Here is a 27,949-nt window from a genome sequence, read left to right on the forward strand (position 1 = left end):
GATTACGAAATGCGTGGCGTCAAACTCAAAAGCGTTCAATGCGTCAAGGATCTGGGTGTCAAAATTGCGTCAAACCTTAAATTCTTACAGCAATGCATCGATGCAGCAGATAAAGCGAACAGAATGTTGGGCTTCATTAAAAATAAACTTTTTATTAAAAAATAGAGAAGTAATACTTCCGCTCTACAATAGCTTAGTGGGACCCCACTTGGAATATGCGGTACAGTTTTGGTGTCCCCACCATGCAAAGGACATTGCTATATTAGAAAGTGAAGAAACAGACTTATAAGCAGGATCGGCGCCCAGGAAGCGTGCCATGTGCTCATACAGCAGGAGCTGGCATTGATGAATAATGTTGATGGATGACGTTGATATAATTATAATTTAGTAATAGGCCTCGATTCAGTTTCACGAAGTAGTCACTGGTTCGGCATGAAGTCATTTTAGCGATACTCCATGATCTAACGAAAGCAATTAATCATAATAATAACAATAATCTCTCTCTCTCTCTCTCTCTCTCTCTCTCTCTCTCTCTCTCTCTCTCTCTCTCTCTCTCTCTCTCTCTCTCTCTCTCTATATATATATATATATATATATATATATATATATATATATATATATATATATATATATATATATATATATATATATATATATATATATATATATATACACAGAGAGAGAGAGAGAGAGAGAGAGAGAGAGAGAGAGAGAGAGAGAGAGAGAGTGCGCTCTCTCTCTCTCTCTCTCTCTCTCTCTCTAAAATGGGGTACAGTTCCTGGTTTAGTTCTTTTCATAATCTACATTAAATACGTCTGCATCGACATGCCTCTCCAAGTTACTCTTCAGTGTTCATGTCTCACAGCCATACAGTAAGACAGAAAGCGCAAGTAATGCGAATCTTTGTCCGCCTGCATATATGTAGAAAACGCTGAGCGACTTCATAACACTGTGGGCCATGAACATCCATCGAGTGTTTTCCTGGCAAAGACTCACCATTAATTGTTATGTACTACGCTACTAAGGTGTGTGGAACTTTTGGTGACCTCAATGTCTTCAACACATTCATGAACAGACTGAAGTGTCTCATCCCGTAGGCCTCCAAATGACTGGACCTTTGTTTTGGCCCAAGAGACCTTCAGTGTCAGTGGCTTCTCCGCCTTATGCAGCACGTCAAGAGCTATCACCAAAAATCTATAGCGATTTACGAGAACTACAGCATCATCAGCAAAAACAAGGTCAGTGACCTTGATTTTGTTCACCGACGCTCCGCAACGACTTTGACCAACAACTTTGTCTAATACCCAGTTCATGCAAAAAATGTTGAAAAGTGATGGAGCAAAGATGGATGCAGCCATGCATCACCCCTGAATTTACAAGGAAGAAGCCAGAAACCTCTCCCCCACACTCCACAGCAGCTTCAATCCCGGAGTAAAGGCCAGTCATCATATCAATAATCCTTGCAGGAACCCTACAGCTGTAGTTAGGCTAATAATATCTGTAGATCTGTTGATGATGTCAAGAAATTGGTACCTTGGAAAATAAGCGTAAGAATAAATGGAAAAATAAAACTTTGACGCTAGTACGGAATATCGAATATGTAGTGCGATTTATGTCTTATCAATAAAGTAAAGAATCACAACGTAAAAATTCCATTTCAGCGCGGGTTTTGATGAAATTCTTTGGTCAACAAATTCTACGAGGAGATTTTGGATTGAGGACCAAACCTGTCATGTCTGGAGTAGAAGAGAGAAAATCAGCTATCGTGAAAATTAAGAATGTTTGAAGTTGATAAGTAAACATTAGCCTTCGCTATTTTGGTGAAAGTACCACGTTTGGGAGGAGAGGTTAAATCAAATGCTGGAAGAGAACAAGTAATCATAGACCTTCGCAATACTGTTGGGAGTAAATTTTTATCACATCTGGAGAAAAGTGTAGATAAAATGTTGCAAAGAATACCTACTCATAGACCATTGCAATGCTGGTAGAAGTAAATTTTTTTCACATTTGGCAGAAAGTAGTAACGGAATGCCTCTACCTATAATGATTTCAATGATTATTATATCATTTATTTTCCTGTACTAATAACAGAGGAAGGTGAAGATATACCTGAGCATAAGGAAACACTGGAGAATGTGGCTTAAATCATAAGAATGAAAAAAAGCATATACCTACATAGTCTGTAGGAGACGAGTTAAACGGAGGGTTTATTACTATGATCATGACAGTACTTTAAACATATTGTCACTAGAAATTCTTTAATACTACTTTATGTATTGATACAAAGTGTGATGATCGGTGTTCCTTATCACAGCTTCTTTTCCGGCTATCTTTTGTTACCGCAGAGGAAACTGTGCATTCTTACGCTGCCCCCCTCGAACTTGGCCTCTTGTTCTGTTTTTTTTCCTTCACTCAGCAATGATGACAGGGAGTAGTTTTTTTGGGGGAGTATTGAGCCTCCGTGGTGTAGTAGTTAGCACACTTAGCTAGTGGACCCGGGTTCGAATCTTGGTCTGGGCAGTCAGCGAGTAGCCTATTCAGCTATTCATCTTTTATTTCGGATTGGTCGATAAATGAGTTCCTGGGAAAGGTAAACTGTGGTAACCCGGATTCAACACTTGCCTTATATCCCGGGTTAATGGGTTCTCACCCACCATAGACTCAAGTCAAGGGACAGTGACTGATGTGAGCACCGAGGCCACGCGCAGTTCTATCGAACGACATTTCACTTTACTTTTGCAACGGTGGAGGGGGTGGTCCTTGCTTCTCCCAAATTTTCTGGCCATCATCACCATCGTCATCAATCATTATTTGTTATTTGCAGGACAAAGGCTGTTGACAACGTTCTCCATCTCTCTACCTGATGTTCGAGTTCTCCTCCTGCTGTGGCGTAATTTCACCTCCACTTGATCTTTCTGCCCTGACCTCTTCTTATTTCCTGGGTTGCTAGTTTGTCACTCTGATTGTTCCTTTATTATCAGTTTTACACACGAAATGATCAACCCTAGTCCATTTCTTATTCTTAATTGCCATTAGAAACCTTCAACCTTTGTTTTCCAAAACGACTGATCATTTATCAAGTCATTGATACGTTATGTGTAGTAAACTACAAAATGTAAAAAATATTAGGAGGAAACAAATACATGTATTTCCAAAAGTTTATCAGACTAATGATTAATATTCATAAAACGTTTTTTAAGGCTTACGGAACACACATTATACACGAACAATTTATCATAAAATTGTTTTCATATACCAGGTTTATGCACCGTGCTGTATCTCCTCTTTTACAAATCCTGCACATATAATTACCGTTATCACTGACTTCTCAGTTTTATAACTTGGCATCAACAAAAAATAAACCCACTCCTTGAAGGGCTACTATACTTACACTGTAATATATTCCAATTTCGACTATGAGGGAGACATGCTGATTGACAAATATCCTATATACTGTCCAAATGGCAAAAATGTCTTTGGGCTCCTGCCACCAGCTTAAATGTACACTATGGAATAAGGTGACAAGATGAATGTCACGGCAATTTCCACTCCCCAAACCACACACACTGCAACCTAATAGGACACTAAGTAGTGGGTCCCAAATGCTGACATTACTCTTTTTCAAAATGTAATGTAATATGACACCACTAGCTGCTGTTACTGCCCGTGGGTATACTTGTGGAGTACCCCTTTCCATGTCAGCCTCTTAGTTCTGTGTTGTTTCTTCTCTTGACATTCCTGTAACTGCTGGTATGTACTTCTGATTTTCATCCCTTACTCTAAACTACTCTTAATGCCCATAGATTATTATAGGATAGATCACGGTGTTCTTTGTTGAATTCTCAGTTTTTTTTGTTAAGCTGTTATTTCTTTACAAAACATTCCTCTTAATGCCCGAAGTAGGTATACTTGTCGTGTGGATTATGGAGCCGTATTCTACATCTTCATCCATTCTACATTCTTCATTTTCATTTAAGTTCGTGGGATGTGGAGCAAAGGTCATCGAGTCCATGTCTACCTTAGTGTCTTCCTTTATTTTAGGGTCTTCTTAATGTACGTAGGTACTTGTGGGGTGGGTTGAGGTGCCCCTCTCCACTTCAATCTCTTCGTTTTGCGTTGCTTCATTTACATGACGCACGTAAGGATTTGTGGCCAGGAATCCGGTGTCCGTCTCTGCAGTTATCTCTTCGTTCTGAGTTTCATCTCCCTGTTGGGCGTTAGTCTGCTGTTGCTGGTCTGTGGTAGCCTCCTCCTCTTCCTTCTGAGCCTCCTCGCCAAAGGAAGCGAACCGCATGCTTATGGGGCGAGGGCGAAATGATATGCGGTTGCTGATGACGTCACTGATCCAAGGCACAAAGTGACTCACCTGGGGAACACGGTACGTTAGTATACTGCACGCACGCACATGCACACCCACGGAAATGCACCCACCCACACCCACCCACACACACACACACACACACACACACACACACGAGATAATCAGCTTTCCGAGCTAATATATAGGTGAAATGAATGATTTACGAAAGTAAATCGTGACAAGAGTATATACAATTTTAGGAAAATGTCTGATAAAAAGTGATAAAATATGAAATGTTACGAATTTGACTCAATCCTGTTATCGTACAAATAAGTATGAACACACACACACACACACACACACACACACACACACACACACACACACACACACACACACACACACTATAAGTATTTCATCAGTTTGTGACTCGTGACTGAATCGGCGTGGCTCGGCAGGAGGCGCTATGCAGTCACATTTGGGACTCACCTCTGTGTATACTCCGGGCACGTTAGGCTTGGCGCAACCGATGCCCCAGGACACCACGCCCGCCAGGTAGTACCGGTTGTCAGGACCCAGGCACACGAAGGGGCCACCTGAGTCACCCTGCGGACAAAAATGTAGTTCCATTCTCTTTGAAAATTCCGCCCGCACCACTAACGAATAGGACCGTCTACTAGTGCCTCTTAAGATTAATTCACTCCTCTCCCCTAACTGACAGTCTTCAGAACAAAGTCTGGCTCAAAATATTGATTCTCTTGCTGTTTTTTTATCACTTTTTTATGCTAACTGCTCATTGAACTTGCTGATTACATGCCTCTGCCTCTCCCGCGGCCTCGCTGCACAAGAATTTATATTCATCCTTATCCCTATGCTGTCCAGCTTCCAACCGGCATCTTCACTCTTTCATCCCTTAACTAATAAACTGGAACAGCCATCCATATTCCATATTTTCACCTTCCTACTATTTAATTAAACTTAAGGAAAGGAGTATCTAGACATCTACTGAACTAAATCTGACCAATGATTTCCACTTTCTTCCTTTGTCTCCTGTTTTTATGGTGGCGAGTTGTGGGCTTTCTTTTTGTCTTAGCCTTGGCTAGCATCCTGTACCGTGGAAAAAAAATCCGGGTTGGGGCCGACAACGTGTTTCCTATGATAGCCTGTAGCTCACCTTCGTTCAAAAAACGTCTTTATACTCCCCTTTTGAAAGAATAATACTGAGGGAAATACAGGAGAAGCTCTGCTATTTCGAGGTTTACCAGTAAATGGGATAAAGTGAAAATAAAGGTTAACTCTTGCATTTGGAACTGTGCAGCGACGTTGAGGAAGGGGTGGATGCATGGAATTAGCAAGTTTCAAAAATCAGCTAGCACGAAAATACTAATAAAAAAGACAGCGAGGAAAGTAACACTACGAATGACTAAAAGGTTGAAGATAATACGACATGAGAGAAACAAGTCTACCTGACAGGCGTCCTTGCCCCCCGAGGAATACCCGGCGCAGATCATATTGTTGGTGATGGGCCCAGTGTACCCAATAGCGCGGTAGCTCTGCTGACACTGGTTGTCACTGATGATGGGTACAACCACCTTCATCAGCACGTCAGAACTCTCGCCATCCTCCTTCGTGTTGCCCCAGCCTGTCACAACGCCGTTTCCTGCAGAAGAGACCGCCACAGAGATGCTATGCGAGAACTGATGGATTGTACTAGCAAAGAATAAACTGTTGACAATATGCCAAAGAGATGGGTCGGAATAAAGAAGAGTGGGGTAATGGGATTAAGGACATGGAATCTCTACACAGGAGGGGCTCATAAAAGACAGACTATGCATGCTGATCTTTGCGGCAAGTTATTCGGTCTCGGTCTGTTAGAGACCTCCACATAATGTTGAGCACCTGGACTCACACAACATTGAATCTTACTCAACCAAAGGAATCCAGGGTGTTTAACGTATGATATAGGAGAGGTTGGTCATTGACGGATTCTATTCGCAAAGATCAAACTCTTGAACCATTTAGAAGACTTAAGACCAATATACAGATATCTGGACATTGTGAACTGCATTACAGAGTTAACAAAACCCGCCTCTTGTGTCCTCACTTGTAAAACTATTGAGGTAGGGCGGCAGGCAAATTGGGGCGACGGTGACGCCATCCAGCACTAGAGGTCTTGTGAGCTTCAGGAGGGCGATGTCGTATTCTTGCGTTTCTACGTTGTACTGTGGGTGTTCGACAATGGTCTCGATGGAGCGACTTTGCTCATCCCCTGCAACAAACGTGAAGCTTGAAGGACGTAACCAATACCGCGTCACTATGCTAAGAAAATCCACTCCATGATGGCCTTCCGGCGCTATGGGCTTGAACACACACACACACACACACACACGCACACACACACAAATAAATAGATAGAGATTGATAGATAGATATAGTTAGAGAGAGAGAGAGAGAGAGAGAGAGAGAGAGAGAGCGGTGGGTATTAACTAAGTGTCCACATCATCTCCACCTGCCCAGTGCCTCACCACCCTACTAGGAGTCGCAGTATCTTTTTCTACCCTACATTCCCTGTCCATATCATTTTATCAACACCAAATTAATACCACTCTATTCACACCACCTTCCTAACACCTTATCATTATTCCTTGCATATGTACTCTACCCAAACCACACCCTATTCACACTACCTTGTCTATGCCATCCTATCCACATACTCTTATACTGTTCCACACACACCAACCTACATACACCTTCCCTACATTACCCTATATACCCAACCCACAGCACCCATTCCCACACTTTAGCACGCACACAACATTCGTGGGTATGCACTCCAGTTCTCACCATGTCGACGCTTGAGATGGTGTTCGCCGGCCACCACGAGAAGCTGGTCGGTCTTCATGTTATGGGTGCAATGTGCGGCGGTCAACACCCAGCGCTGGTCGACCACGGTGGCGCCGCAGATGTGATAGCTGTACCAGTTGCTGACAAATTGCAGCGACACTTGCCACGGAAACTCGTCTGTGGAAACGTGGAAGAGTTTATTATTTTGAGTATGTTGTCAAAGCTGTTGTATATTTGTATCAGAAGAACAGCAATAATTACGACGTCATTAAAAAAAAAAAAAAAAAAAAAACGCTCGTGCCACCAATGGATTTTGCGTTATATTTTATTGGTATACATTAGAAGCATCAATGTCAGCTAAGTCGCAATATCATTCTGAGTTTTAAATACTTCAATTTTATTTTGGCCAAATAAGTCTTCAAGCAACAACAAATAAGGGTTTCATGGCTCTAGCAGAAGGGTTCAAAGGCGGTACGTGGGGGCAGGGACTGGTTGTAAAAATAAAAAGGGAAAAGTTAGGTTAGGTCTACTCACTCTTCTCCGCAGGTGAACCGCCCACGATCCTGGTGAAGATGTCCGGCACAGCGCTGCGACGGATGCCACACACTTCATTGTTCCGCAACACTGCCGGGGCACCGAACCTACAGAGAACGAGTCTTGTTCAGCATAGGACGTGATAAATGACACCCACGTAAATGGGAAAGGAATGTGGGTAGGGGACATAGGATCACGTTGGAGTGTTACTTTCCGAGGCTCCATATCAGACACTAAAATATGAGACATGGAACTAATGCAATAATCCTTAAACTTTCCTTGATCCCGCACAGTTTGAGTTTACGCACTACCATCGCGACTTCCTTGCAAGCCTCATTACAGTACTAAGAGCTGTGTGCCTCTTGCCGTTTGGTCTCTAGTCATCTTTTCGTGCTAGGACGCGACCATTACTTTGAAGAATATAAGTCCTCAAATTCCTTAATGACATCCAGTTTGGGTTCACGCAAAATCCTCACGACCCGTTGTAAGGCTTTAGATAGCTCTGCGTATAGTATGTGGCTCTTCATTCAGTATTCAGTCATCTGTCTGTTGGAAGTGGCGACGAAGGTATCAAACTGCTGTAACCCAATAGTAGGTAGTTGCCCGTATAAACTTTGAAGAGTATAAAAGTGGAAATGGGCATGCAGGATATCTCAGGCGTAGAAGTGGTGACTGATAAACTACCAAATTAGTAGCGTGGCATCCCAGGCATTGCAAGAGTCAGGGTTGACAAAGGACACGGTGGAGAGATGAATGGAGGACATTTGGAAAGGTTTTTATCCTGCAGTGAACTAATAATGTCTGACAATGCTGCTGCTGCTGCTGAATTAAGGGGCTCTCACACATTCCCGGTCCCGGTCGCGACCGTCCACGATGACTCCCGATAAGCCGATCGGGGCCTGACCGCCGACAAAATAAGCAATAATCGCCGGACCGGCGGCTTACTGCCGGTAAGCCGGCGGTTTACCGGCAAAAAGAAAAGAGAAATTTAGTAAGTACTTTTGTATATTATATCTTCAGACTAAATTTAGTCTGAAGATGTAATATACGAAAGTACTTACTATATTTCTCTTTTCTTTTTTCTAGTGTGGTATGTCTACACATACGTCTTCGCGGTGAAGTGAAGCTACTGCATATATATATATATATATATATATATATATATATATATATATATATATATATATATATATATATATATATATCTATATATATATATATATATATATATATATATAGTCGGAATGCCACATCCCCGTCAGTGTCTACTCAAAACGATGTTGATTTACTCCTTGTGACAAACTGTTAACCGATGATAAGCCTCGAGTTTCCACACCTCACAATGGCGGCTTTTATACCGTCTTCTGCTATTAGGCGTGACGAATATAAAAGTTATGATAATAGTGCACAATGGAGCCAGTCTTGTTTTCTGTATACTTGAGTGATACATAATTATCGCCCGTTTCCAGGAGGGCAATGATGTATTTGTCGTTGCCCTTCTGTCTTTATGTCGATCTGTCTATTACCAAAATTTATAAAAAAATAGATTCAAATATTGTCACCTTATTCATATGAAAATATCCTGAGTTTGATATCTGAAGCGGATTAAATTTTCGGATATACTTGAAAAAAAACTGACTAAAATATATAATAAATCAGTCAATAGGGCATACGCCGGAGGGCGCGTCGCCTTACCCACCGTATGACGCCATACTAGGGGGTTTCTCCAGGCAAGTCTCCATACAGTTCATTAAAATAATAAATATCATACGCGATAATGGCAAAAAAAAAAAAAAAAAATACGTAGGAGACTGCCACCATATTTCAATCAGTCACTTTTATCGGATTTTGAATGGAATCAAGCACTCATGGTCTGGCTCGCACGGTCGCACCACCTTCCTTGTCCCCACTACAGTACCCACAGGAATCGCTCAAGGTATGTGCCGGACAGCCTTCTAACCGCATTTGGTACCTTCCAGATGCTCAGGTCTTCCCTCAAAGAACAGGCGGGTTTTTCTTAATGGCCGCTCTTAGCCGTTCAGTTATGTCAGTTTTTTTTCTTTACTCACCATTATTCAATATTTTTTTCCGGAGTTTTCCCCAAGTTAAGTTAGAGATACTCAGCTATGGTTGTCCTCATGTGTTTTTGATAACCATATGTCAGTCCATTTTTTATATATTTTGTTAACGGGCAGACAAGCAAATAGACAGATGGACAATGACGAAAATACTATAATGGCGAATGATAAAAAAGACTGGAATGAATGAATGACTAAAGGCGGCCTTACTAAAAAAAATGCCTATGTTTTGATGGCAGACTAGAGGACCATGAGTGCTTCCGTTAAAGCCCGATGCTTCTGTTAGATCTCTTGTGGTTATTGTGAAATGAAATAGGTAGCGTGGCTTGATGCGATGTATTGGAGGAAGTACAAGTGGCGAGCGAAATGAAGGCTGTGTGTGTCCTGCAGCACCGGGATTTGAACTAATCGACAGGCAGCCGTCTGGAGTGACGAGAGAGATGCCATTTCGTGATTGCCATAATCATTAACCATGTTATAGTAGTTCGACTCCTTACCAATGAAATACGAAAAAAAAGTAACTGAATTCGAAATGAAACTTTAGCCAATATGGCGGGCGAATACGTATTGCTCGGAATAAGCTTTTTTGATTCACACAGCCTTGTAGACGTGTTCCCGTGCATACACTTGAAGGCTACACCAACACTGACGTCATAACAGTGATGAAAAAAAAATCTCCAAGTTGATGATTTTAAAACCTGTAATGCTACTGCAGTACTTGTTAAAGAGTATGAAGCCTTTTAAGACTTGTTCCAGTCATGGGGTAGATGACTCGATCAATTGCAGTATTAGTGCACTGACTGAAATTGGATGGTTGTCATTCCTGTACATTTTTTTAATGGTTACGCAGTTCAGGATAAAAGCTAAATATAACTAGTAGTAATATGCTGTTTTTACTATGATACACAGAGGAAGATGCCGAAAAAATTATAATCGAAAGTAGGAGAATACCGCACATAAGAAAATGAAAGGACGAAATGAAACTGACGGAATTGAAAATGTGAAGAATCCTTCCACGAAAACCCTTTAAACTGTGTAATTGAGGCGAGAAGAAAGAGGCGAGGGAGAAGGGCACACCCATGTATTCAACAGTGAGTGGAGGTGTGGTGGGTCAACGAGGAGCAGAGATCACAATGCGGAAAAAAAGTACATATATGCAAACTTTTTAAACTAAACTGTGACGAGTGGGAAGGAGGCACGAGAGGGCGCGCTCCCCTATTCAGCAGTGAGTGGTGGTGGTGCTAGGAGGTGAAGGGGCATAGGAACCACAATATTACACCACCACCAGAGACTCCACCTCCCAAGTGGATGTGAAGGGAGGAAGGGAGGCGAAGGATGCCCACTCCACCGCGCCGCTAGCAGTTCACGGACCAAAAGAATTCACCACCACCAGTGACACCCATGACTGTGCAGCTCCAAAGTGGATTTGAAGGGAAGGTTGGAAGACAGGAAGGGAGGGGAGGAGAGAGAAGGCCCACTCTACCGCGCGAATCGTCTTGGCCTTGGCGGAGATTGCACGACTCGCGGCAGGACGGGTCACTCACCTCTCACCGGGGACAGGGAGGAACCGCCTGTGTACCGGCATTAACGGGTCATAATAATGGAAAAGAAAAAGGAAAGACGAAGCATTTACGAAGCTAGAATGTTCTGGTGTGTGTGTGTGTGTGTGAGAGAGAGAGAGAGAGAGAGAGAGAGAGAGAGAGAGACGAGGGGGGAAAGGGGGCTGGGGCGGGTGCTAGCGGGACCGCCCCGTATTTGTGTGTCATGTAGCGGGAGGATGCGAGGTGCCAGCTGAGGGGTGGAGGGGAAGGAGAGAGGAGAAAGGAGATAAAAGCCTTGCCTGGGGAGAACGTGTGACCCTTAGCAGCCCTGTCCGTGCCCTCCCTGCCCCGCCATGCCTGGTATGCAGCGGGTGGGGCACGGGAAGGTAAAAACCCAGAAAAATGAAATCCCTGCTGTGTCTCCGCCATCTCCTGCTGCCTCGCCGGGACAACATTACGGTGCCCTTCCCTCATTCCTCTAAACATTAATCTCTTCCTGTGTCTCTCTTCCTTCACTCCTCTTTCTTAACTTATATTTCTCCATTCCTCCGTTTTCCTGACCCTCTATCTCTCTTTCTGCTTCTTTTGTTCTCTCCTTCCTACCTCCTTCCCCTTTCCTATTCTCTCTTCTCTCTTCTCTCTGTATCTATCTCTCTTTTGTTGTTCTATTTCCCACCTCTTCCCCATATTTTCCCACTATTCTCACCCTTTCTCTCTCTCTCTCTCTCTCTCTCTCTCTCTCTCTCTCTCTCTCTCTCTCTCTCTCTCTCTCTCTCTCCTTGTTATAACGACCCAAGATAACCTAGTCAGTAATGTCACGGTAGGAGAACACCTCGGTTCTTGCGATCATAAATTAGTGCGCGTCGACATTAGAGCTCAAACATCAGTGACTGAAAATAAAGTAAAGGTGCCCAATTTCAAAAGAGCTAACTTCGTAGAAATCCGACAAAAACTAACAGAAATGCAACTCTCAGATGACGGCAATGTAGAGGAAGCTTGGCTAAGCTTTAAAAATCATCTACTCACTCAGCAGAACACATTCGTCCCTTTGTGTGAGATGCGAAGTAACACTAATAAAAGCCCACTTCGGTTTAATCGCGAAATTAAACACTCAGTCAAGGAGAGAAAATTGTTTTACAGGCTAAAGAAAGAACACAGCACGCCCGAAAACATTAGACTTTATCATGATGCCAGGCGACGAGTAAAAATATTAGTATGTCAGGCAGAGCGTAGATATGAAGAAAATATTGCAGCCAACTGTAAAAATAATCCGAAATCTTTCTTCAGTTACATAAACAACAGAAAGGCGATCAGAAGTGGAATTGGACCTTTAACAAACAGCGACGGTGCACTAGTGACTGACAGCCAACACATTGCAAACCTCTTAAACAATTACTTTTCCTCGGTGTTTAACACTAACGGTCTTCCCACCACTACTACCAACACCAGTACTAATGTAAATCTCGAGCATGCATTGCCTAACTTTGAAATAACAACCGATGAAGTCCTTAAAGCTCTCCAATCACTTAAAACAAATAAAATCCTGGACCTGACAAAGTATATCCTATACTGCTTAAAGAGACAAAGAGCAAAATATTCTCCTTCCTAGCAACCGTATTCAATATGTCCTTGCTACAAGGAATCGTCCCTTCGGATTGGAAAAAGGCTAACGTGACACCGATTTTTAAGAAAGGAGACAAAAAATTACCAGGTAATTACAGGCCCATTAGTTTAACTTCAGTTGTAGGTAAGCTACTTGAGAGCATAATTAGAGACAAAATTGTGAGTTACCTTGAAAGCCACTCATTAATTGGGGATACACAACATGGCTTCTGTAACAAAAGATCCTGCCTATCAAACCTATTGACCTTTTATAACGACCTCTTCTCAGTTTATGACGTAACCAAATCATTAGACATAGTCTATCTTGATTTCCAGAAAGCGTTTGATAAAGTCCCACATCATAAATTACTTTACAAATTAAAGCAAATAGGTATTGACGGTCAATTACACCAATGGATCGCGAATTGGTTGAGCAACAGACAACAAAGAGTGGTAATTGACGGATTTAATGTTGGCCTCAATAATCGCATTAGTAAATTTGCAGACGACACAAAGATTGGTAACTCGGCTCTCACTGACGAAGACAGGCAAAGCCTCCAAGAGGATTTGCACAAAATTTCAGCTTGGTCGGATAGATGGGAGATGCCCTATAACGTAGACAAGTGCCAGGTCCTTCAAGTTGGAACAAGAAATAAGAAGTTCGATTACGAAATGCGCGCGTTAAACTCAAAAGCGTTCAGTGCGTTAAGGACCTGGGGGTCAAAATCGCGTCAAACCTCAAATTCTCACAGCAATGCATCGATGCAGCAAATAATGCGAACAGAATGTTGGGCTTCATTAAAAGAAACTTTTTATTCAAGAATAAAGGTGTAATACTTCCGCTCTACAATAGTTTAGTCAGACCCCACTTGGAATATGCGGTACAGTTTTGGTCTCCCTACCATGCAAAGGACATTGCTAAATTAGAAGGTGTTCAGCGTCGGGTAACAAAAATCATCCCTTCCTTGCGCAACAAATCCTACGAAGAAAGGCTTTCTACCCTTAACATGTTCTCTCTTGAGAAACGTCGCCTACGAGAAAAACTGATCGAATTGTTTAAATACTTAATGGTTTCACGAATGTAGACATATCAAAATTGTTTATGATCGATGACACTTTGCGAACGAGGAACAATGGCATAAAACTCAAATGTAGACAAGTAAATTCCGACTGCACCAAATTTTTCTTCACCAACGTTGTTGTGCGAGAATGGAATAAGCTCCCACCGTCAGTGGTCCAGTGTAACACGACTGACTCCCTTAAAAACAAGCTCGACCGTCACTTCCTTGAACCTAATATTAACGAGTTGAAATGTAACGTTTTGGAACCATCTAATTAATGTAGAATCACTTAGGTTTAAGGGCAGACCACCTAGTCTGGACCATGGGGTCTGTGTGGTCTGATTTTCTATGTAAATCTCTCTCTCTCTCTCTCTCTCTCTCTCTCTCTCTCTCTCTCTCTCTCTCTCTCTCTCTCTCTCTCTCTCTCTCTCTCTCTCTCTCTCTCTCTCTCTCTCTCTCTCTCTCTCTCTCTCTCTCTCTCAACAAATAAAAGTCACGGACCTGACAAAGTATATCCTATACTATACGTACGTAAAGAAACAAAGAGCGAAATACTCTCCTCTCTCACAACCGTGTTCAATATGTTTTTGCGACAAGGCATCGTCCCTTCGGATTGGAAAAAAGGCTAATGTAACACCGAATTTTAAGAAAGGAGATAAAAAATACCGGGTAATTACAGGCCCATTAGTCTAATTTTAGTTGTAGGTAAGCTACTCGAGAGCATAGTTAGAGACAAAATTGTGAGTTACCTTCAAAGACACTCATTAATTATTTACAAAATGGCTTCTGTAAAAAGAGATACTGCCAATCAAACCTATTGACCTTTTATATCGACCTCTTCTCAGTTTATGACGTAACTAAATCACTGGACGTAGTCTATCTTGATTTCCAGAAAGCGTTTGTTAAAGTTCCACACCATAAAATAATTTACATATTAAAGCAATTAAGTATTGACGGTCAAGTACACCAATGGATCACGAATTGGTTGAGCAACAGACAACACAGAGTGGTGATCGACGGATTTAACTCAGAGATTTAACTCACGAGTGGCGTCCCTCAGGGATCGGTTCTTGGCCCAGTGCTCTTCATAGTTACATCAACGATGTGGACGTTGGAATCACTAATCTCATTAGTAAATTTGCAGACGACACTAAGATTGGTAACTCGGTTCTCACTGACGAAGACAGACAAAGCCTCCAAGAGGATTTGCACAAAATTTCAGCTTGGTCTGATAGATGGGAGGTGCCCTTTAATGTAGATAAGTGCCAGGTCCTTCAAGCTAGAACAAGAAATATGAAGTTCGATTACGAAATGCGTGGTGTTAAACTCAAAAGCGTTCAATGCGTCAAGGACCTTGGTGTCAAAATCGCGTCAAACCTCAAATTCTCACAGCAATGTATCAATTCAGCAAATAAAGCGAACAGAATGCTGGGCTTCTTTAATTATAAAAAAAAACTTTTTATTAAAAAAATAAAGAAGTAATACTTCCGCTCAACAATAGTTTAGTCAGACCCCGCTGGGAATATGCGGTACAGTTTTGGTCTCCCCACCATGCAAAGGACATTGCTAAATTAGAAGGTGTTCAACGTCTGTCAACAAAAACGATCCCTTCCTTGCGCAACAAACCCTACGACGAGAGGCTCTCAACCCTTAACATGTTCTGTCTTGAGAAACGTCGCCTTAGAGGAAAACTGATCGAATGTTTTAAAATACTTAATGGCTTTACGAATGTGGACAAATCAAAATCGTTTATGATCGATGACACTTTGCGAATGAGGAATAATGACACAAAACTAGAATGTAGACAAGTAAATTCAGATTACACTAAATTTTTCTTCACCAACGTTGTAGTGCGAGAATGGAATAAGCTCCCACCTTCAGTGGTCCAGTGTAACACGATTGACTCCTTTAAAAACAAGCTTGACCGACACTTCCTTCAACTTAATATTAACTAAAGTAGAAATGCAAAGTTTTGGAGCGATCCGATTAATGCAGAATCATTTAAATTTAAAGACAGATCACCTCGTCTGGACCATGGGGTCTGTGTGGTCTGTATTTCTATGTCATTCTCTCTCTCTCTCTCTCTCTCTCTCTCTCTCTCTCTCTCTCTCTCTCTCTCTCTCTCTCTCTCTCTCTCTCTCTCTCTCTCTCTCTCTCTCTCTCTCTCTCTCTCTCTCTCTCTCTCTCTCTCTCTCACTTATCTCAGCGTCTTAATTTTCGTCCTTTCTTTTTCTCTTTTCTCTCTCTGTCTGTCTACTTGCTTACCCATCTATCTGTCTACTTGCACACACACACACACACACACACACACACACACACACACACACACACACACACTACTCCGTGGCACAACTGGTTAGAGCGCTGCGCTGCCAGGCTTCACAGCGTGACATGGCGGCGATTCGAGCCCGCTCAGGCCGGATTCTTTCCGTTGACAAGGAGTGTTTACTCTCCCCCCCTCGAGCAAGGGGAATGGGGTGTGGTGTGAGAGGTCCTGGCAGTACCCATAGATCGACGATAAAGAGCACTTGCTCATGTCGGAAGGGTACCTGCTGGCGATTACGAGTCCAACTAGTGAGCAGGCCGTGGTGAATTACACACACACACACACACACAGTCTCTCAATACGAGTAGAGGCAGGTCAACACGAAAATTTGTACTATGATGTTACACAGGCTTACGAATGCTAGGTAAGCACATGTGGCTATACGTAGAGTCGTAGACGCTTACGATCCTTAAGGGGGTACGCGAAGGGGAGGGGGGAGGTCCAAATATAGCATTTTGCAAAACTGGGTTAAAAATATTCTTATACCATGTAGACATAATCCCCGAGCAATGTTTTCCTCGCAGCGCAAATTTTAAATGTCTGGCGCGGGTTTAAATGTACCGAGTTAAAGGTCCTTTATCTTCTTAAATTGATCATATCTCCGTTCGATAAATTTTGTCTTTTTAATCGCAGAAAATCTAAAACTAATCAGATTTAAGTGAAATGTTCAGGGAATGTTGATTGTACACGTAGCTAGGGACCTATGACTAGATATTATTGATAGGGTAAAGGAGATAGGAGTATTAAGAGGAAAAGTGAAAAAAAACCCACGATTTTACGCGATGTTCGACGAACATTATAAAATAAATACCATTATGCCTTTCTATATGGGAAACTTTCAGAATATTTGCCATAGGGCTCTAGGCATACCTAAAGACTATTCACAGCCAAAAACTGAAAGTGCTTGGTTATGTATTAATGGTGCTGTGTAATTTTAAGTGTCGCTACACGTATACGCACATGTATACGTATAAGTATACATATAAGTATACATACATTGTTCTGGCTCGTAAAAAATGTAGGCAACATAGATGCCTACTTACCTGTAAAGTTTCATCGCAATACCCCAGATAGTTTAGTTAGATGACCTAAGGTGTTCCGTATCCCCTTAAAGAGCGTCTTGCGACCAACCAACCACTCGAGTCATCACATCATCGTTGTTTGGCAGGTAACTTCTCCCACTACCTCTTGTGGAGCAATCCCGTAAGACTTGAGTCCATATTCTCTTCATGGATGGGACAAATCTATAAGCAAGGATCAATCCTCCCAATGGGAATACTTAAGCAAGGTTAATGTGCGGAAAGAATCGCGTTCACGTCCTCTCTGTCACCCTGATGTGTGTGTGTGTGTGTGTGTGTGTGTGTAATTCATTACGGCCTGATCACGAGCTGGACTCGTCACCTCGTACCCTCCGACAAGAGCAAGGTTCATTGTAGTCGATCTCTGGGTACTGCTCGGACCTTCACACACCACACCCTCCATCCCCCTTGCTCATGGGGGGACAGTAACCGCTCCTTGTCACCGGGAAAATCCCGGCCTGAGCGGGGCTCGAACCTCCGCCTGCAAGGCCGCAAAGCCCGGCAGCGCAGAGCTTTACCACTGAGCTACCGGAGCGGTGTGTCTACTGTGTGTGTGTGTGTGTGTGTGTGTGTGTGTGTGTTTGGCCTAGAGCACCGGTAGGCTTTTCATGAGGGCCTGGTGGTCGGCCCTAGCCTGTTAGTGGCGCTGGCTTTAACAGTGTTTCATAGAGGCTCACTCTTACTCAGCTCATGTTGCCTCCCTGAAACTTCACTTGATTCTCTATTTAGAAAGCAGCATGTGGGCAGTCTGAGGCCATTCGGCGATGTCTGAAAATTGTCAGTTTGTAGCGGCGGGTGGGTCTTGAACCCTGCTTGAACACGGGACTTGAATCCGGGTCCTCTCGGACAGTGGTTGCGTCACCTATGGTCCGCGGACCGGTGCCGGTCCGTGGCTTATGATTTGCTGGTCCGCCAAATTGCGTTACTAGTGACTTTTTATTTTGTTCATGATTTAATATACTTATATATGGATTCCAAATTTCATTTGTAAAACATGAGATATTACGGTTTGTTGTACTGATAGACCTTGCAATAGGTACATGAATCTATCACCATGACAGCTAGTCTTTTCCATGTCTTCTGTAGTACTAAGTGCTGTAGTTGGTGTAGTATTTTTCCCCCATGGCGTCCATTTGAATAATTTAGCCTTTATAATCACTTTGCTTTGTATGATGTGAAACATTACATTACATGATATTGACCCATTGAATTTTAAATTGCTAAAAAAATAAAATATGTATTTGGACTATATAAATGTCTTGGATCTATGCCTATGGTATTGATCCACAGAATTTTTTTCACTTGCTCGACTGGCCCGTGGCTTTGAAAAGGTTGGGAACCACTGCTCTAGGACATTGCGCCCGTAGTCTGCCCACTCAGCCACAGCTCTACGCGCGCGCGCACGTTTGTGTGTGTGTGTGTGTGTGTGTGTGTGTGTGTGAGAGAGAGAGAGAGAGAGAGAGAGAGAGAGAGAGAGAGAGAGAGAGCATTATTAATTTACTGAAAATAACATGTGAGTCGCTATGACTCGATAAATACTCGCTCTGGTCTCTAAATTTTAGGGGAACTTCAAAATGAATATAAGATAAACAGTGGGTAATCTAAAACGTACTTCCCGTTTCTATTAATTCATCTTACTAAAGGTAATATTGGCTAACGTGATTTCCTTCTGCTTGCCTGTGTATTGGGGATCTAAATGAAATAAATGTCATCTATAGCCTACTTTCTCTTTTCAGTCAGAAGAGATAACGCGTAACGGTAATCCGAACTTCGAATTAACGCACCTAACATCACCAAATGTGGGGTACAAACTTGGCGGGGGGACTGTTTTTGTTCCTCGAGTGTAGCCTATCCGGATTTTTTGTTTTTATTTATAAATGATCCACGAGACATCCTGGAGTTAAATCAAAGTCTATGCTTATCTTTGTATTCATTCATACACACACTGGTAATATTTCTATGGTGTCTGAGTCACTTAATTGAGTGAAATTCTATTGTGATAAACAGTCACAATTTCGTGTCACTAGTAAAATTGAAAGTAGTAATGTAAGTTGTGCCTCCATAAAATATACACAAATAGATAAATATGACAGCTCACGAAGTCACAATAAGCGACACCACCTGGTTCGGGCAGTAAAAATATGCTTATTTAAGGTGTCTGATACTCGCAAAATGGCGTGCGCTGCTGCTTCGGGCCACAGTTGTCGTATAAAATATGAACGTATTTTTATATTATTGTTCTTTAGTTTATTCATGTTCTGTTCAAGAAAAAAGAATACTCATAATTTTAGTAAGTTTTTGGTTATAAGGATTCTTCACGAAATACAATTATAACATTACCGCCTGTAAGTTAGGAAACGTACTGAATCCTGGATCGGCTATGGTGATGTTAGGTGGGCCTATTGGTTACGTCACCTTTCTGGAAAACTCAGTCTTCTATGATGGAGACATGCCTGCAGTGAGTAATTTATACCGTACAATTTATTTACATGTCTATAAGAGGATGTGTCGTAACGGCAATTTAAACCTTAACGATTGCGTCATCTTGCTGGGAAAATACTCGGATTGAAGTCAAGCTAATAAATTACACTGGCTCACCTACAATGTATATAACTTCCTTTTCGGTATTAAGGAGAGGATAAGATCAGCCATAACGGCAATCAAGATTTCGACTTGTATGTGTTGCCTTGGTGGAAGAAAATCCAAGTTCCTCTAAGCTGAAGAGCCAAGATTATAAAATACATGAAGTAATCTACAACGAAATGTCCTTTTCGGGTATTTGCACGGGTCTGTAACTTTATTGAGACCAAATCCTCGACTTGGCTGGATCAGTTTGGTTGCAAGAAATTCAAAACCCTGTAACTTCCAGAGCGAACCCTACGGAATACACTTAAGGATCTACATCGTACTATTATATTATTTTCACGAGAATAAATTCCTAACGGTAACCAAAACCTCAACTTTGTTACGTCATCCTGCGAGAAAGTAGAATTCCTCTTAAGTCTAAGAGCCAAGCCAACAAAACTTACTGTGATTAAACGTTCCATAAGAGTTAACGGGAGTGGATTCATTTTACACGTCCGCTGGTATTGTGACCCCTCCCGCTCTTGGTGACTAGCTCCTCATGGGATTCTGAAGGGACTAACGCAGACAGATACATAGGGCAAGGTGAGACGTGGTGTTCTTTATATGACCAACGGTGACAGTACAGGCGGCCAAAAAGTTCAGACGTTTTTATAAATCATATAATAATGAATGAGAAAAAAAAGAGGCAATGAAAGTTGACAACTGTAAATATCATGTACTTCATACCTTTTTCATAAAAAAAGCTGCATTCTGGGTTAACAAGGCCAAGGCAAAGGAGAGAGAGAGAGAGAGAGAGAGAGAGAGAATTGGGGAAGGTAGGTTCCATAGGTCAGTCAGGGGCATGGATTCTTTTTTCACACCTCAGTGCTACCCGTTCAGAGTGTTTACTTACGGTACAGGAGGGAGGCATGCTCACACACACACACACACACACACACACACACTTCACCCGGGGATTTGTTAATGGCGGATTCGTAAAGTTTGGCATGGACTCTGATAGACGAACGGACAAGCGGTATGGGAGATGTTAGCGGTGGCAACATGGTGATGATAGCGATGTCCAGAGTTGATACAAAAGTAGCATAGTGGTGGTTGTGGTAGGAGATAGAAGTGGAAGTAATATAAAAAGAGTAGCTCAAATAGAAGCATACATAGTGGTTGTGGTTGTGATGGTAGTACTTGTAGTAGAAGTAAATAATTATAGTCTCCGTTTAGGTTGTAGTGCAGTTAATAAAAGTTACTGAAGAGGAAATTAAATCATTAGTAGAGGCTGTTTAGGTGATGGTGATGATAGTGACAGCAGGAGTAATTAAAAATGGAAATAATAGTAATGGAGGTGGTAGTGGTGATGGTGGTAGTAGAAGTGGTAGAAGTATAAATAGAACCATCATCATTATCATCATCATCCCCAGTAGTAGTAGTAGTAGTAGTAGTAGTAGTAGTAGTAGAAGTCGTAGTAGTAGTAGTAGTAGTAGTAGTAGGAGGAGGAGGAGGAGAAGGAGGAGGAGGGGGAGGATTAGGGGGAGTAGGAGGAGGAGGAGGAGGAGGAGGAGTAGCAGCAGCAGCAGCAGTAGTAGTAGTAGTAGTAGTAGTAGTAGTAGTAGCTGTAGTAGTTGATGTTGTCGTTGTAGTTGTTGATGGTGACGAAAGAGTAAAAGAACCAGAAACAAGATTTAAGGAGGTATTGGTAGATAATATAGTAGTTGTTGTAGAAACAGTAGTAAAAGGTGGAAATCCAGAAGTAATAGACGTGCAAATAGTAGTGGTGGTGGTGGCGGTGTTTGCAGAAGTAGCAGAAGAAAGAGTTGTAGAAATAGTGGTGGTGGTGGTGGTGGTGGCGGTGTTTGCAGAAGTAGCAGAAGAAAGAGTTATAGAAGTAGTGGTGGTGGTGGTGGTGGTGGCGGTGTTTGCAGAAGTAGCAGAAGAAAGAGTTGTAGAAGTAGTGGTGGTGGTGGTGGTGGTGGCGGTGTTTGCAGAAGTAGCAGAAGAAAGAGTTGTAGAAATAGTGGTGGTGGTAGCAGCATGAACAACAGCAGCAGCAGCAGAATTAATAGCACAGCGGGTAATCACGAAGTATCCAAGGCATGCATCTCAACCCAGCGTCATCCTTCTCTCTTTCTCTCTCCCGTGTCCCCTACCGAGCCATCCCCAAAGAGAACTGGTTTAGTGGAATGACAGTTGCGTAAGGGAACAGGCCACGTCGCTCTCCTGCTCACCTCATCACTCATACCATTAGGAGGCCCTTGGAATACCTAGTGCTGCTCAACGGTAACCCAAAAGAAGGAAGATGAGAAGTGTAAGCTTTAAGGAGCAAAGGTGAAAAAAGTGCCTTGGGAAGAGGTGGGAAACAGGGCAAAACGGTGGTCCCTGCTTGAGATAACCTAAGTAAATATGGCCTCTAAGGATGTGGCATTTTCTCGGGCATAAAAAGGAAGAGGTGTAAGCCTGAAGTAAGGAAAGAGCGTAAAACAATGCCTGAAATGAATCGGGAAGGTTGCCAATGGTGGTCTATACAAGAGATGCATACATATCTTTTACACTTGAAAGCATGAAAGGAGGCTAAAAAGTGTCGAGATTAGAAAGGAAAGGTAGGGAAGGCATTGAGTTGATTTATGTGCGAGATTGTCTAAACAAGGATGTCTTTTTAGAGATACGTATCTATCACAAAGGTGAATGGAGAGATAAAGGCTGGGTATAACATGAAGAGAAGAAACGAATAACATGTGTAACGGAACAGACAACAGTTGAATATATTCAAATGGCGAATATGAGTAAAAAGTAGATCAGGTTAAGTCACATCATGGGGGTAACTGATAACAGATTCTTGGATAACTTAAGTAAGTGTGGCATCTCTGGAATTATAGTCAGGCCGGCATAGAACACGGCGGAACCTTTGCTGCAGGAAAGATGGATTACACTGAAAAATAACATCAGGAAGTGCAACAGGTTGGCAGATGAAACTATTTTTTTTTTGGCGGGGCATGATTGATACACTGATATCATACATAACTAGGTGGAAAGACGAAAATAGAACCTATGTCGGAGCACGTCGGAAAAGGCGATCAGACAGGTGAAGATGTCAGAAAAGACCGTTGTCCTGCGGTAAACTCATGAGAGCTCATGATTGTGATTATTATAATGATAATCTTTCCATCTATGCGTTCCGAGGCAGGGGGAACATTTAACGAATGAATACCAGTCTGACTTGCCCGTCAGTGTCCTTGATTGATCCCCCATATCACACTGCTCGGTAGATCTGATGGGTGGCTGATGGCTGACCTTTGGGGGGAAACCCGTGTGTGTGTGTGTGTGTGTGTGTGTGTGTGTGTGTGTGTGTGTGTGTGTCATTTACTCATGGTCTGATTACGTGCTTGACTCGGGATCACAAGCAAGTACTTTCCTTGTTTTGGGCTTGGAGCTACATGTTTACGGATCTGTGGGTGCGGCTGAGACCTCATACACCACACACCCCATTTGCCTTACTTAACGGGGGGACAGATAATTTCCTGTCAACGAAAAAAAAATTTTTTTCGGCCGGAGCTAGGTACGAAACTCAACCTGCAAAGTGGCAGACGAACGCTTAGTCAAATACACCTGTGGGTGAATGTCCAGTTTCCTATTTATATTAACCTAGCTGTGGTGTTCACTGTAGAGTGTCTGATCTCTACTACATATATACATTTGTCCATTCTATCTTCTAATAAGTGAACATTTTTTGCTGTACGTGCGTGTGTGCGTGCGTGCGTGTGCATGTGTGTGTGTGTGTGTGTGTGTGTGTGTGTGTGTGTGTGTGTGTAATTTACCCACGCCCTGATCACGAGCTGGATTCGTCATCGCCAGCAAGTACTCTCCAGATTACAGCGAGGCTCATTAGTCTTAGTCAATCTCTGAGTACTGCTCTGATCTTCAAGTTCACATACCACACACCCCATCCGCCTTGCTCAAGGGGGGGCAGTAACCGCTCCTTGTCAATGGAAAAATCCCGGCCTGATCGGGGCTCGAACCTCCGTCTGCCAGGCCGTGAAGCCTGGCAGCTCAGGAGTGTGTGTGTGTATGTGTGTGTGTGTGTGTGTGTGTGTGTGTGTGTGTGTGTGTAAATCATACTGAACTCGCAATCCCCAGACAGTACCTTTCTCCCATATGTTTTTTGAATCTATGGTGCCGGATCTTTGGGAACGGTTGCAATCTTACACCAACACACTCCTGGAAGGCGGGACACAACCCCCGATAGACACCTGCTAACCGTTCAGTGCTGTGTGTGTGTGTGTGTGTGTGTGTGTGTGTGTGTGCTCTGATATTCAATGTTCTTGCATATTAAGCAGCAAGAATGATGATGATAAACAATAAGGCCATGACACATACATTATACTTCAATCATCAATTTTTCTACTAAATATTATTTTCCAAGAGCGGAATATCGAGAGAGTTGTAGAACTGAATATGATTTTTCTGTCCTCTGTAGTGATTTATGGGTTAAACAGACCATGGCAAAAATCTTTTACCATTAATTTTTCCTTGGTTTGTCCACTTTCCCGCTGATAGATAAATAAACAAATAAACTTACTCTTGTGGCGTGCGTGGGACGAAGATGGTGGCACGGGGCTGGCGGGAAGTGAGCAGCTCAGGGTACTCCGCTGGACCGTCCGTGGTTCCCTGCACACCTAAGGATTGGAACATAACCAGTCAGTAAGATGTAGGAGCGGCAGCAGCCTGCCTGCTTCGTGGGACCGGCTGCTGTGCACAAAGGAAAAGTGAAGTGGCGGAAGAAAAAAAATGAAGAGAAAAAAAAAAGAAGAATAGGAAGAAGAGGAAGAAGAAGAAGAAGAAGAAGAAGAAGAGGGAGAAAAAAAAGAAAAAAAGGAGGAAAAGAAAAGAGGAAGAAGGAAAAGAAGAATTAGAAGAAGAATATAAAGAAGAAGAAGAGGAAGAGAAATAGGGGTAAGGATGAAAAGAAGAGGAAGAGAATGAAGGAAAATATAAAGAAAATTAGGAAGGAGAAGAAGAAAAAGTTGATGAAAATAATAGGAATAGAAATAGTGATAATAATAATAATAATAATAATAATAATAATAATAATAATAATAATAATAATAATAATAATAATAATAATAATAATAATAATAATAATAATAATAATAATAATAATAATAATAATAACCATACTACTATTACTACTAAAGTTAAACAAAAGCAAAGGACAAGAACAAAAGGAGACTGGACGCTAAAGAAAAAAAAAAACCTGACAGCAAATACGAATCCTTTTTTTGTTATCTATGCAGCAGCCTGTGTTGCGGGGGCCGACCTGAGAGCGGGACGCCTTTAGTACTTCGTGAAAAAATGAAACAGGATCAAAAAGAGCAGAGGCTGGTGACGGGAGGAGCGGCGGGAGGGACTGTTTGTTCGGCCAGACGAGTGTGTGGCGAGGAGGAGCATGTTTGAGCCCGGCAAATACACGATGCGCCCTCATCTCCACCTCTCGTTCGTCTCCTTCCTCTGCTCCTCCTTCATCTCCATCCTCTTCTCCTTCATCTTCTCCTCTTTCTCTTCATGCGACTGTTAATGGTGCTCCACTGTCTGATGCGCCTTTATCCCAGCTTCATTTACTAATTATTTATCTTATTCATTATCTCCTTTTTCCATTGGTACATGACTGCTGACGCTGGCTCATTCTCCTTCTTCTTCTTCTTCTCCTCCTCCTCCTCCTCCTTCATCTCCTCCCCCTCCTCCTCTTCATCTCCTCCCCCTCCTTCTCTTCATCTCCTCCTCCCATTTCTATTTTTATACGGCTTCTGATGTTGGTTCTTTCGTCTCGGCCTCTTTCTCTTTTTCTACTTTATTTTTTTTATCTCTAGTTCTTCCTCATTTTTCTACATTTGAACCTATTCCTACGTCTGCTGAAGTTGCTTCTCTCACTCACTCATTCTTATTCACCTTCCTATGATCCAAACAATTAGTAGTCCCGTGGCTTCGCAGGAATAAGGATGGATAAGAAAGAAGATGGAATGTATTAATACTACATGGTGAACAGAGAGGTAATCATGTTGTGTGAGAGAGAGAGAGAGAGAGAGAGAGAGAGAGAGAGAGAGATTTACTTTATCAAGTGAACCATCACATTAACCTCCTGACAAACGAATCTCCGATTTCTTGTTTTTTCCATCATTTTTCTTCTTCTGGTTCTTCTTCTTCATCTTCTTCTTCTTCTTCTTTTCCTTTCTCTTCTTCTTCCTTTTCTTCTACTTCTTCTTCATCTTTTTCTCTGCCTCCTCCTCTTCCTCCGCCTCCTTAAATTGTATTTCGCTTCTCTTTCGTCTCCCATTCTTCTGTTTTTTGTTTTCTCCGTCTTCCTCTCTGACTCCCCCCTCCTTCTCCTCCCTCTCTCGGGGCTGTTATCTTGCTCTTCGTCGTCCTTCTGTCTCCCATCAATTCCTTCTCTCTCTTCACTTTTTTTTCTCTTTTTGCTGCTCTTCCTTCTATTAACTTTTCTGCTGATCCTATTTTCTCGCTCCTCCCCTTGGTTATCGAGGCATAACTCATTTCTTTGTTAGCGCTCCTGCTGTCGTAACGGTAATGGTGGCCATGGTAGTGGTGGTGGTAGTTGTCACAGAACTACATTTATCTCTCCCTCTGTTCCTTGTATACCCAGCACTGTCATATAGATGAGATTCCAAGACTTTTATACCTCTTCAACTGTAGCCGTGTAAACATAACAGTGCTTTGAGGTGTCAAGATGATGGTGATAACAATGGAATTCTTCTTTGCTTTCCTTCTTTAACCTTGCGCCTCAGAGTACATTCGGAGACCTCTAAGACTCTTTAAATGTAACGGCGTATCTACACAGTGCTTCTGGGGCGTTAAGGAGGTGGTGGTGTAAAGCTTTTCCATATTGAACTCTGCTACGCTGCTATGCTAGAGGAAATAGGAGACCAATACAACTCTTCTAGCCTTATTCACGTATCTGTACAGTGTTTTGGGGCCTCAGGGTTAACCACAAGCCCCAGTACTCTGCTAGGTCAGCGTTCTCCTCGTATACCAACCCGATAGCCGTGAAGAGGGAGGGCAAGGGCTGAGCGGCCAGGCGTAGAGTGTATGTTTTGGGAAGACCAGTCATGTGTAGACGGCCAAAGAAGAGGATCGAAAAGGCGGGTAATGGGAGGTTATACGACAGGAGGGGAGGGGGAGGATACAATGGAAGGAAGGGAAAGGAGATAAAAGAGGAGAAGGATACGCTGGAAAAGAAGGAGTAGAAGGAGAGCAGAGGGAGAAAAGGAGAGAGTAAAGACGAGGATGGAATTAGAATGATATTAAGGAGGAAAAGGACACGATGGAGGGAAGTGTGTCAAAGAAGAGAGGAGGGAGGGAGGGAGGGTAGGAGAGGGTGGAAGGGAAGAGAGGAGGTAAAAAATAGAAGGGGAAGGAAAGGAAGGAGCAAGGGAAGGGGAGACAAGGAAAGCAGGTAAAAAGAGTGTTGTAGGAGGGAGATAAAGAGGAAAGGAGGAGAGGAGAGGAAGGAAGACTAGTGAAAGAGGAAAGGGGAAAGGAGAAACAGGAAAAAAGGATGGTTAGAATAAAGGGAGGAAAATAAAGGAAGTAAAGAAGGAAGGTAAGGTATGAGGGGAAAGAGTGAGGGAAGGAATGCAAGAGAGGGGAAGGAAGGGGATGAAGGAAAAAGAGGAAGAAGGGCGACAAAGGGGGATAAAGTAAATTAACAAGGGAGGGAGGGGAAGAATAGCGAGAAGGAGAGGAGAAGGGAGGGAAAGGGGGGAAGAAAAAATGAAATAAAAGAAGAAGGAAGGACAATAGAGAGTGCAAGGATGGAGAGGAGTGAAGGACTGGAAGGCGAAGGAGGGAAGGACGTGAGGGAAGGGAGGGGAAGGGAGGCCGCAGCGGTTTCCTAATGGTGATGTATTCCCTTGCCGATGAACCTTTACGTATATGTACATAATTCTCGCTCGAGGTAATGCCAGTCACTGCATGGAGACGCATTAGCTCCAACGCCAA

At 42.6% G+C, this 27,949-nt stretch overlaps 1 protein-coding gene across 1 annotated transcript in view; it reads right to left on the reverse strand.

The window, feature by feature from the left end:
- Positions 1 to 3,146: 3,146 nt before the first annotated feature.
- LOC127003830 (trypsin-1-like) overlaps positions 3,147 to 27,949 on the reverse strand; it is a 28,561-nt gene continuing 3,758 nt past the window's right edge. Inside the window, exons 2-8 of the mRNA XM_050870902.1 lie at positions 24,516 to 24,612; positions 7,679 to 7,785; positions 7,145 to 7,321; positions 6,405 to 6,569; positions 5,767 to 5,960; positions 4,790 to 4,906; positions 3,147 to 4,366 (exon numbers count right to left, since the gene is read on the reverse strand). Of these exons, the coding sequence (XP_050726859.1) occupies positions 4,049 to 4,366; positions 4,790 to 4,906; positions 5,767 to 5,960; positions 6,405 to 6,569; positions 7,145 to 7,321; positions 7,679 to 7,785; positions 24,516 to 24,612 (1,175 nt within the window). The 3' untranslated portion in view covers positions 3,147 to 4,048. The remainder of the gene's footprint in view (positions 4,367 to 4,789; positions 4,907 to 5,766; positions 5,961 to 6,404; positions 6,570 to 7,144; positions 7,322 to 7,678; positions 7,786 to 24,515; positions 24,613 to 27,949) is intronic.

Source organism: Eriocheir sinensis, chromosome 3, assembly GCF_024679095.1.
Source record: "Eriocheir sinensis breed Jianghai 21 chromosome 3, ASM2467909v1, whole genome shotgun sequence".
NCBI lineage: Eukaryota > Metazoa > Arthropoda > Malacostraca > Decapoda > Varunidae > Eriocheir > Eriocheir sinensis.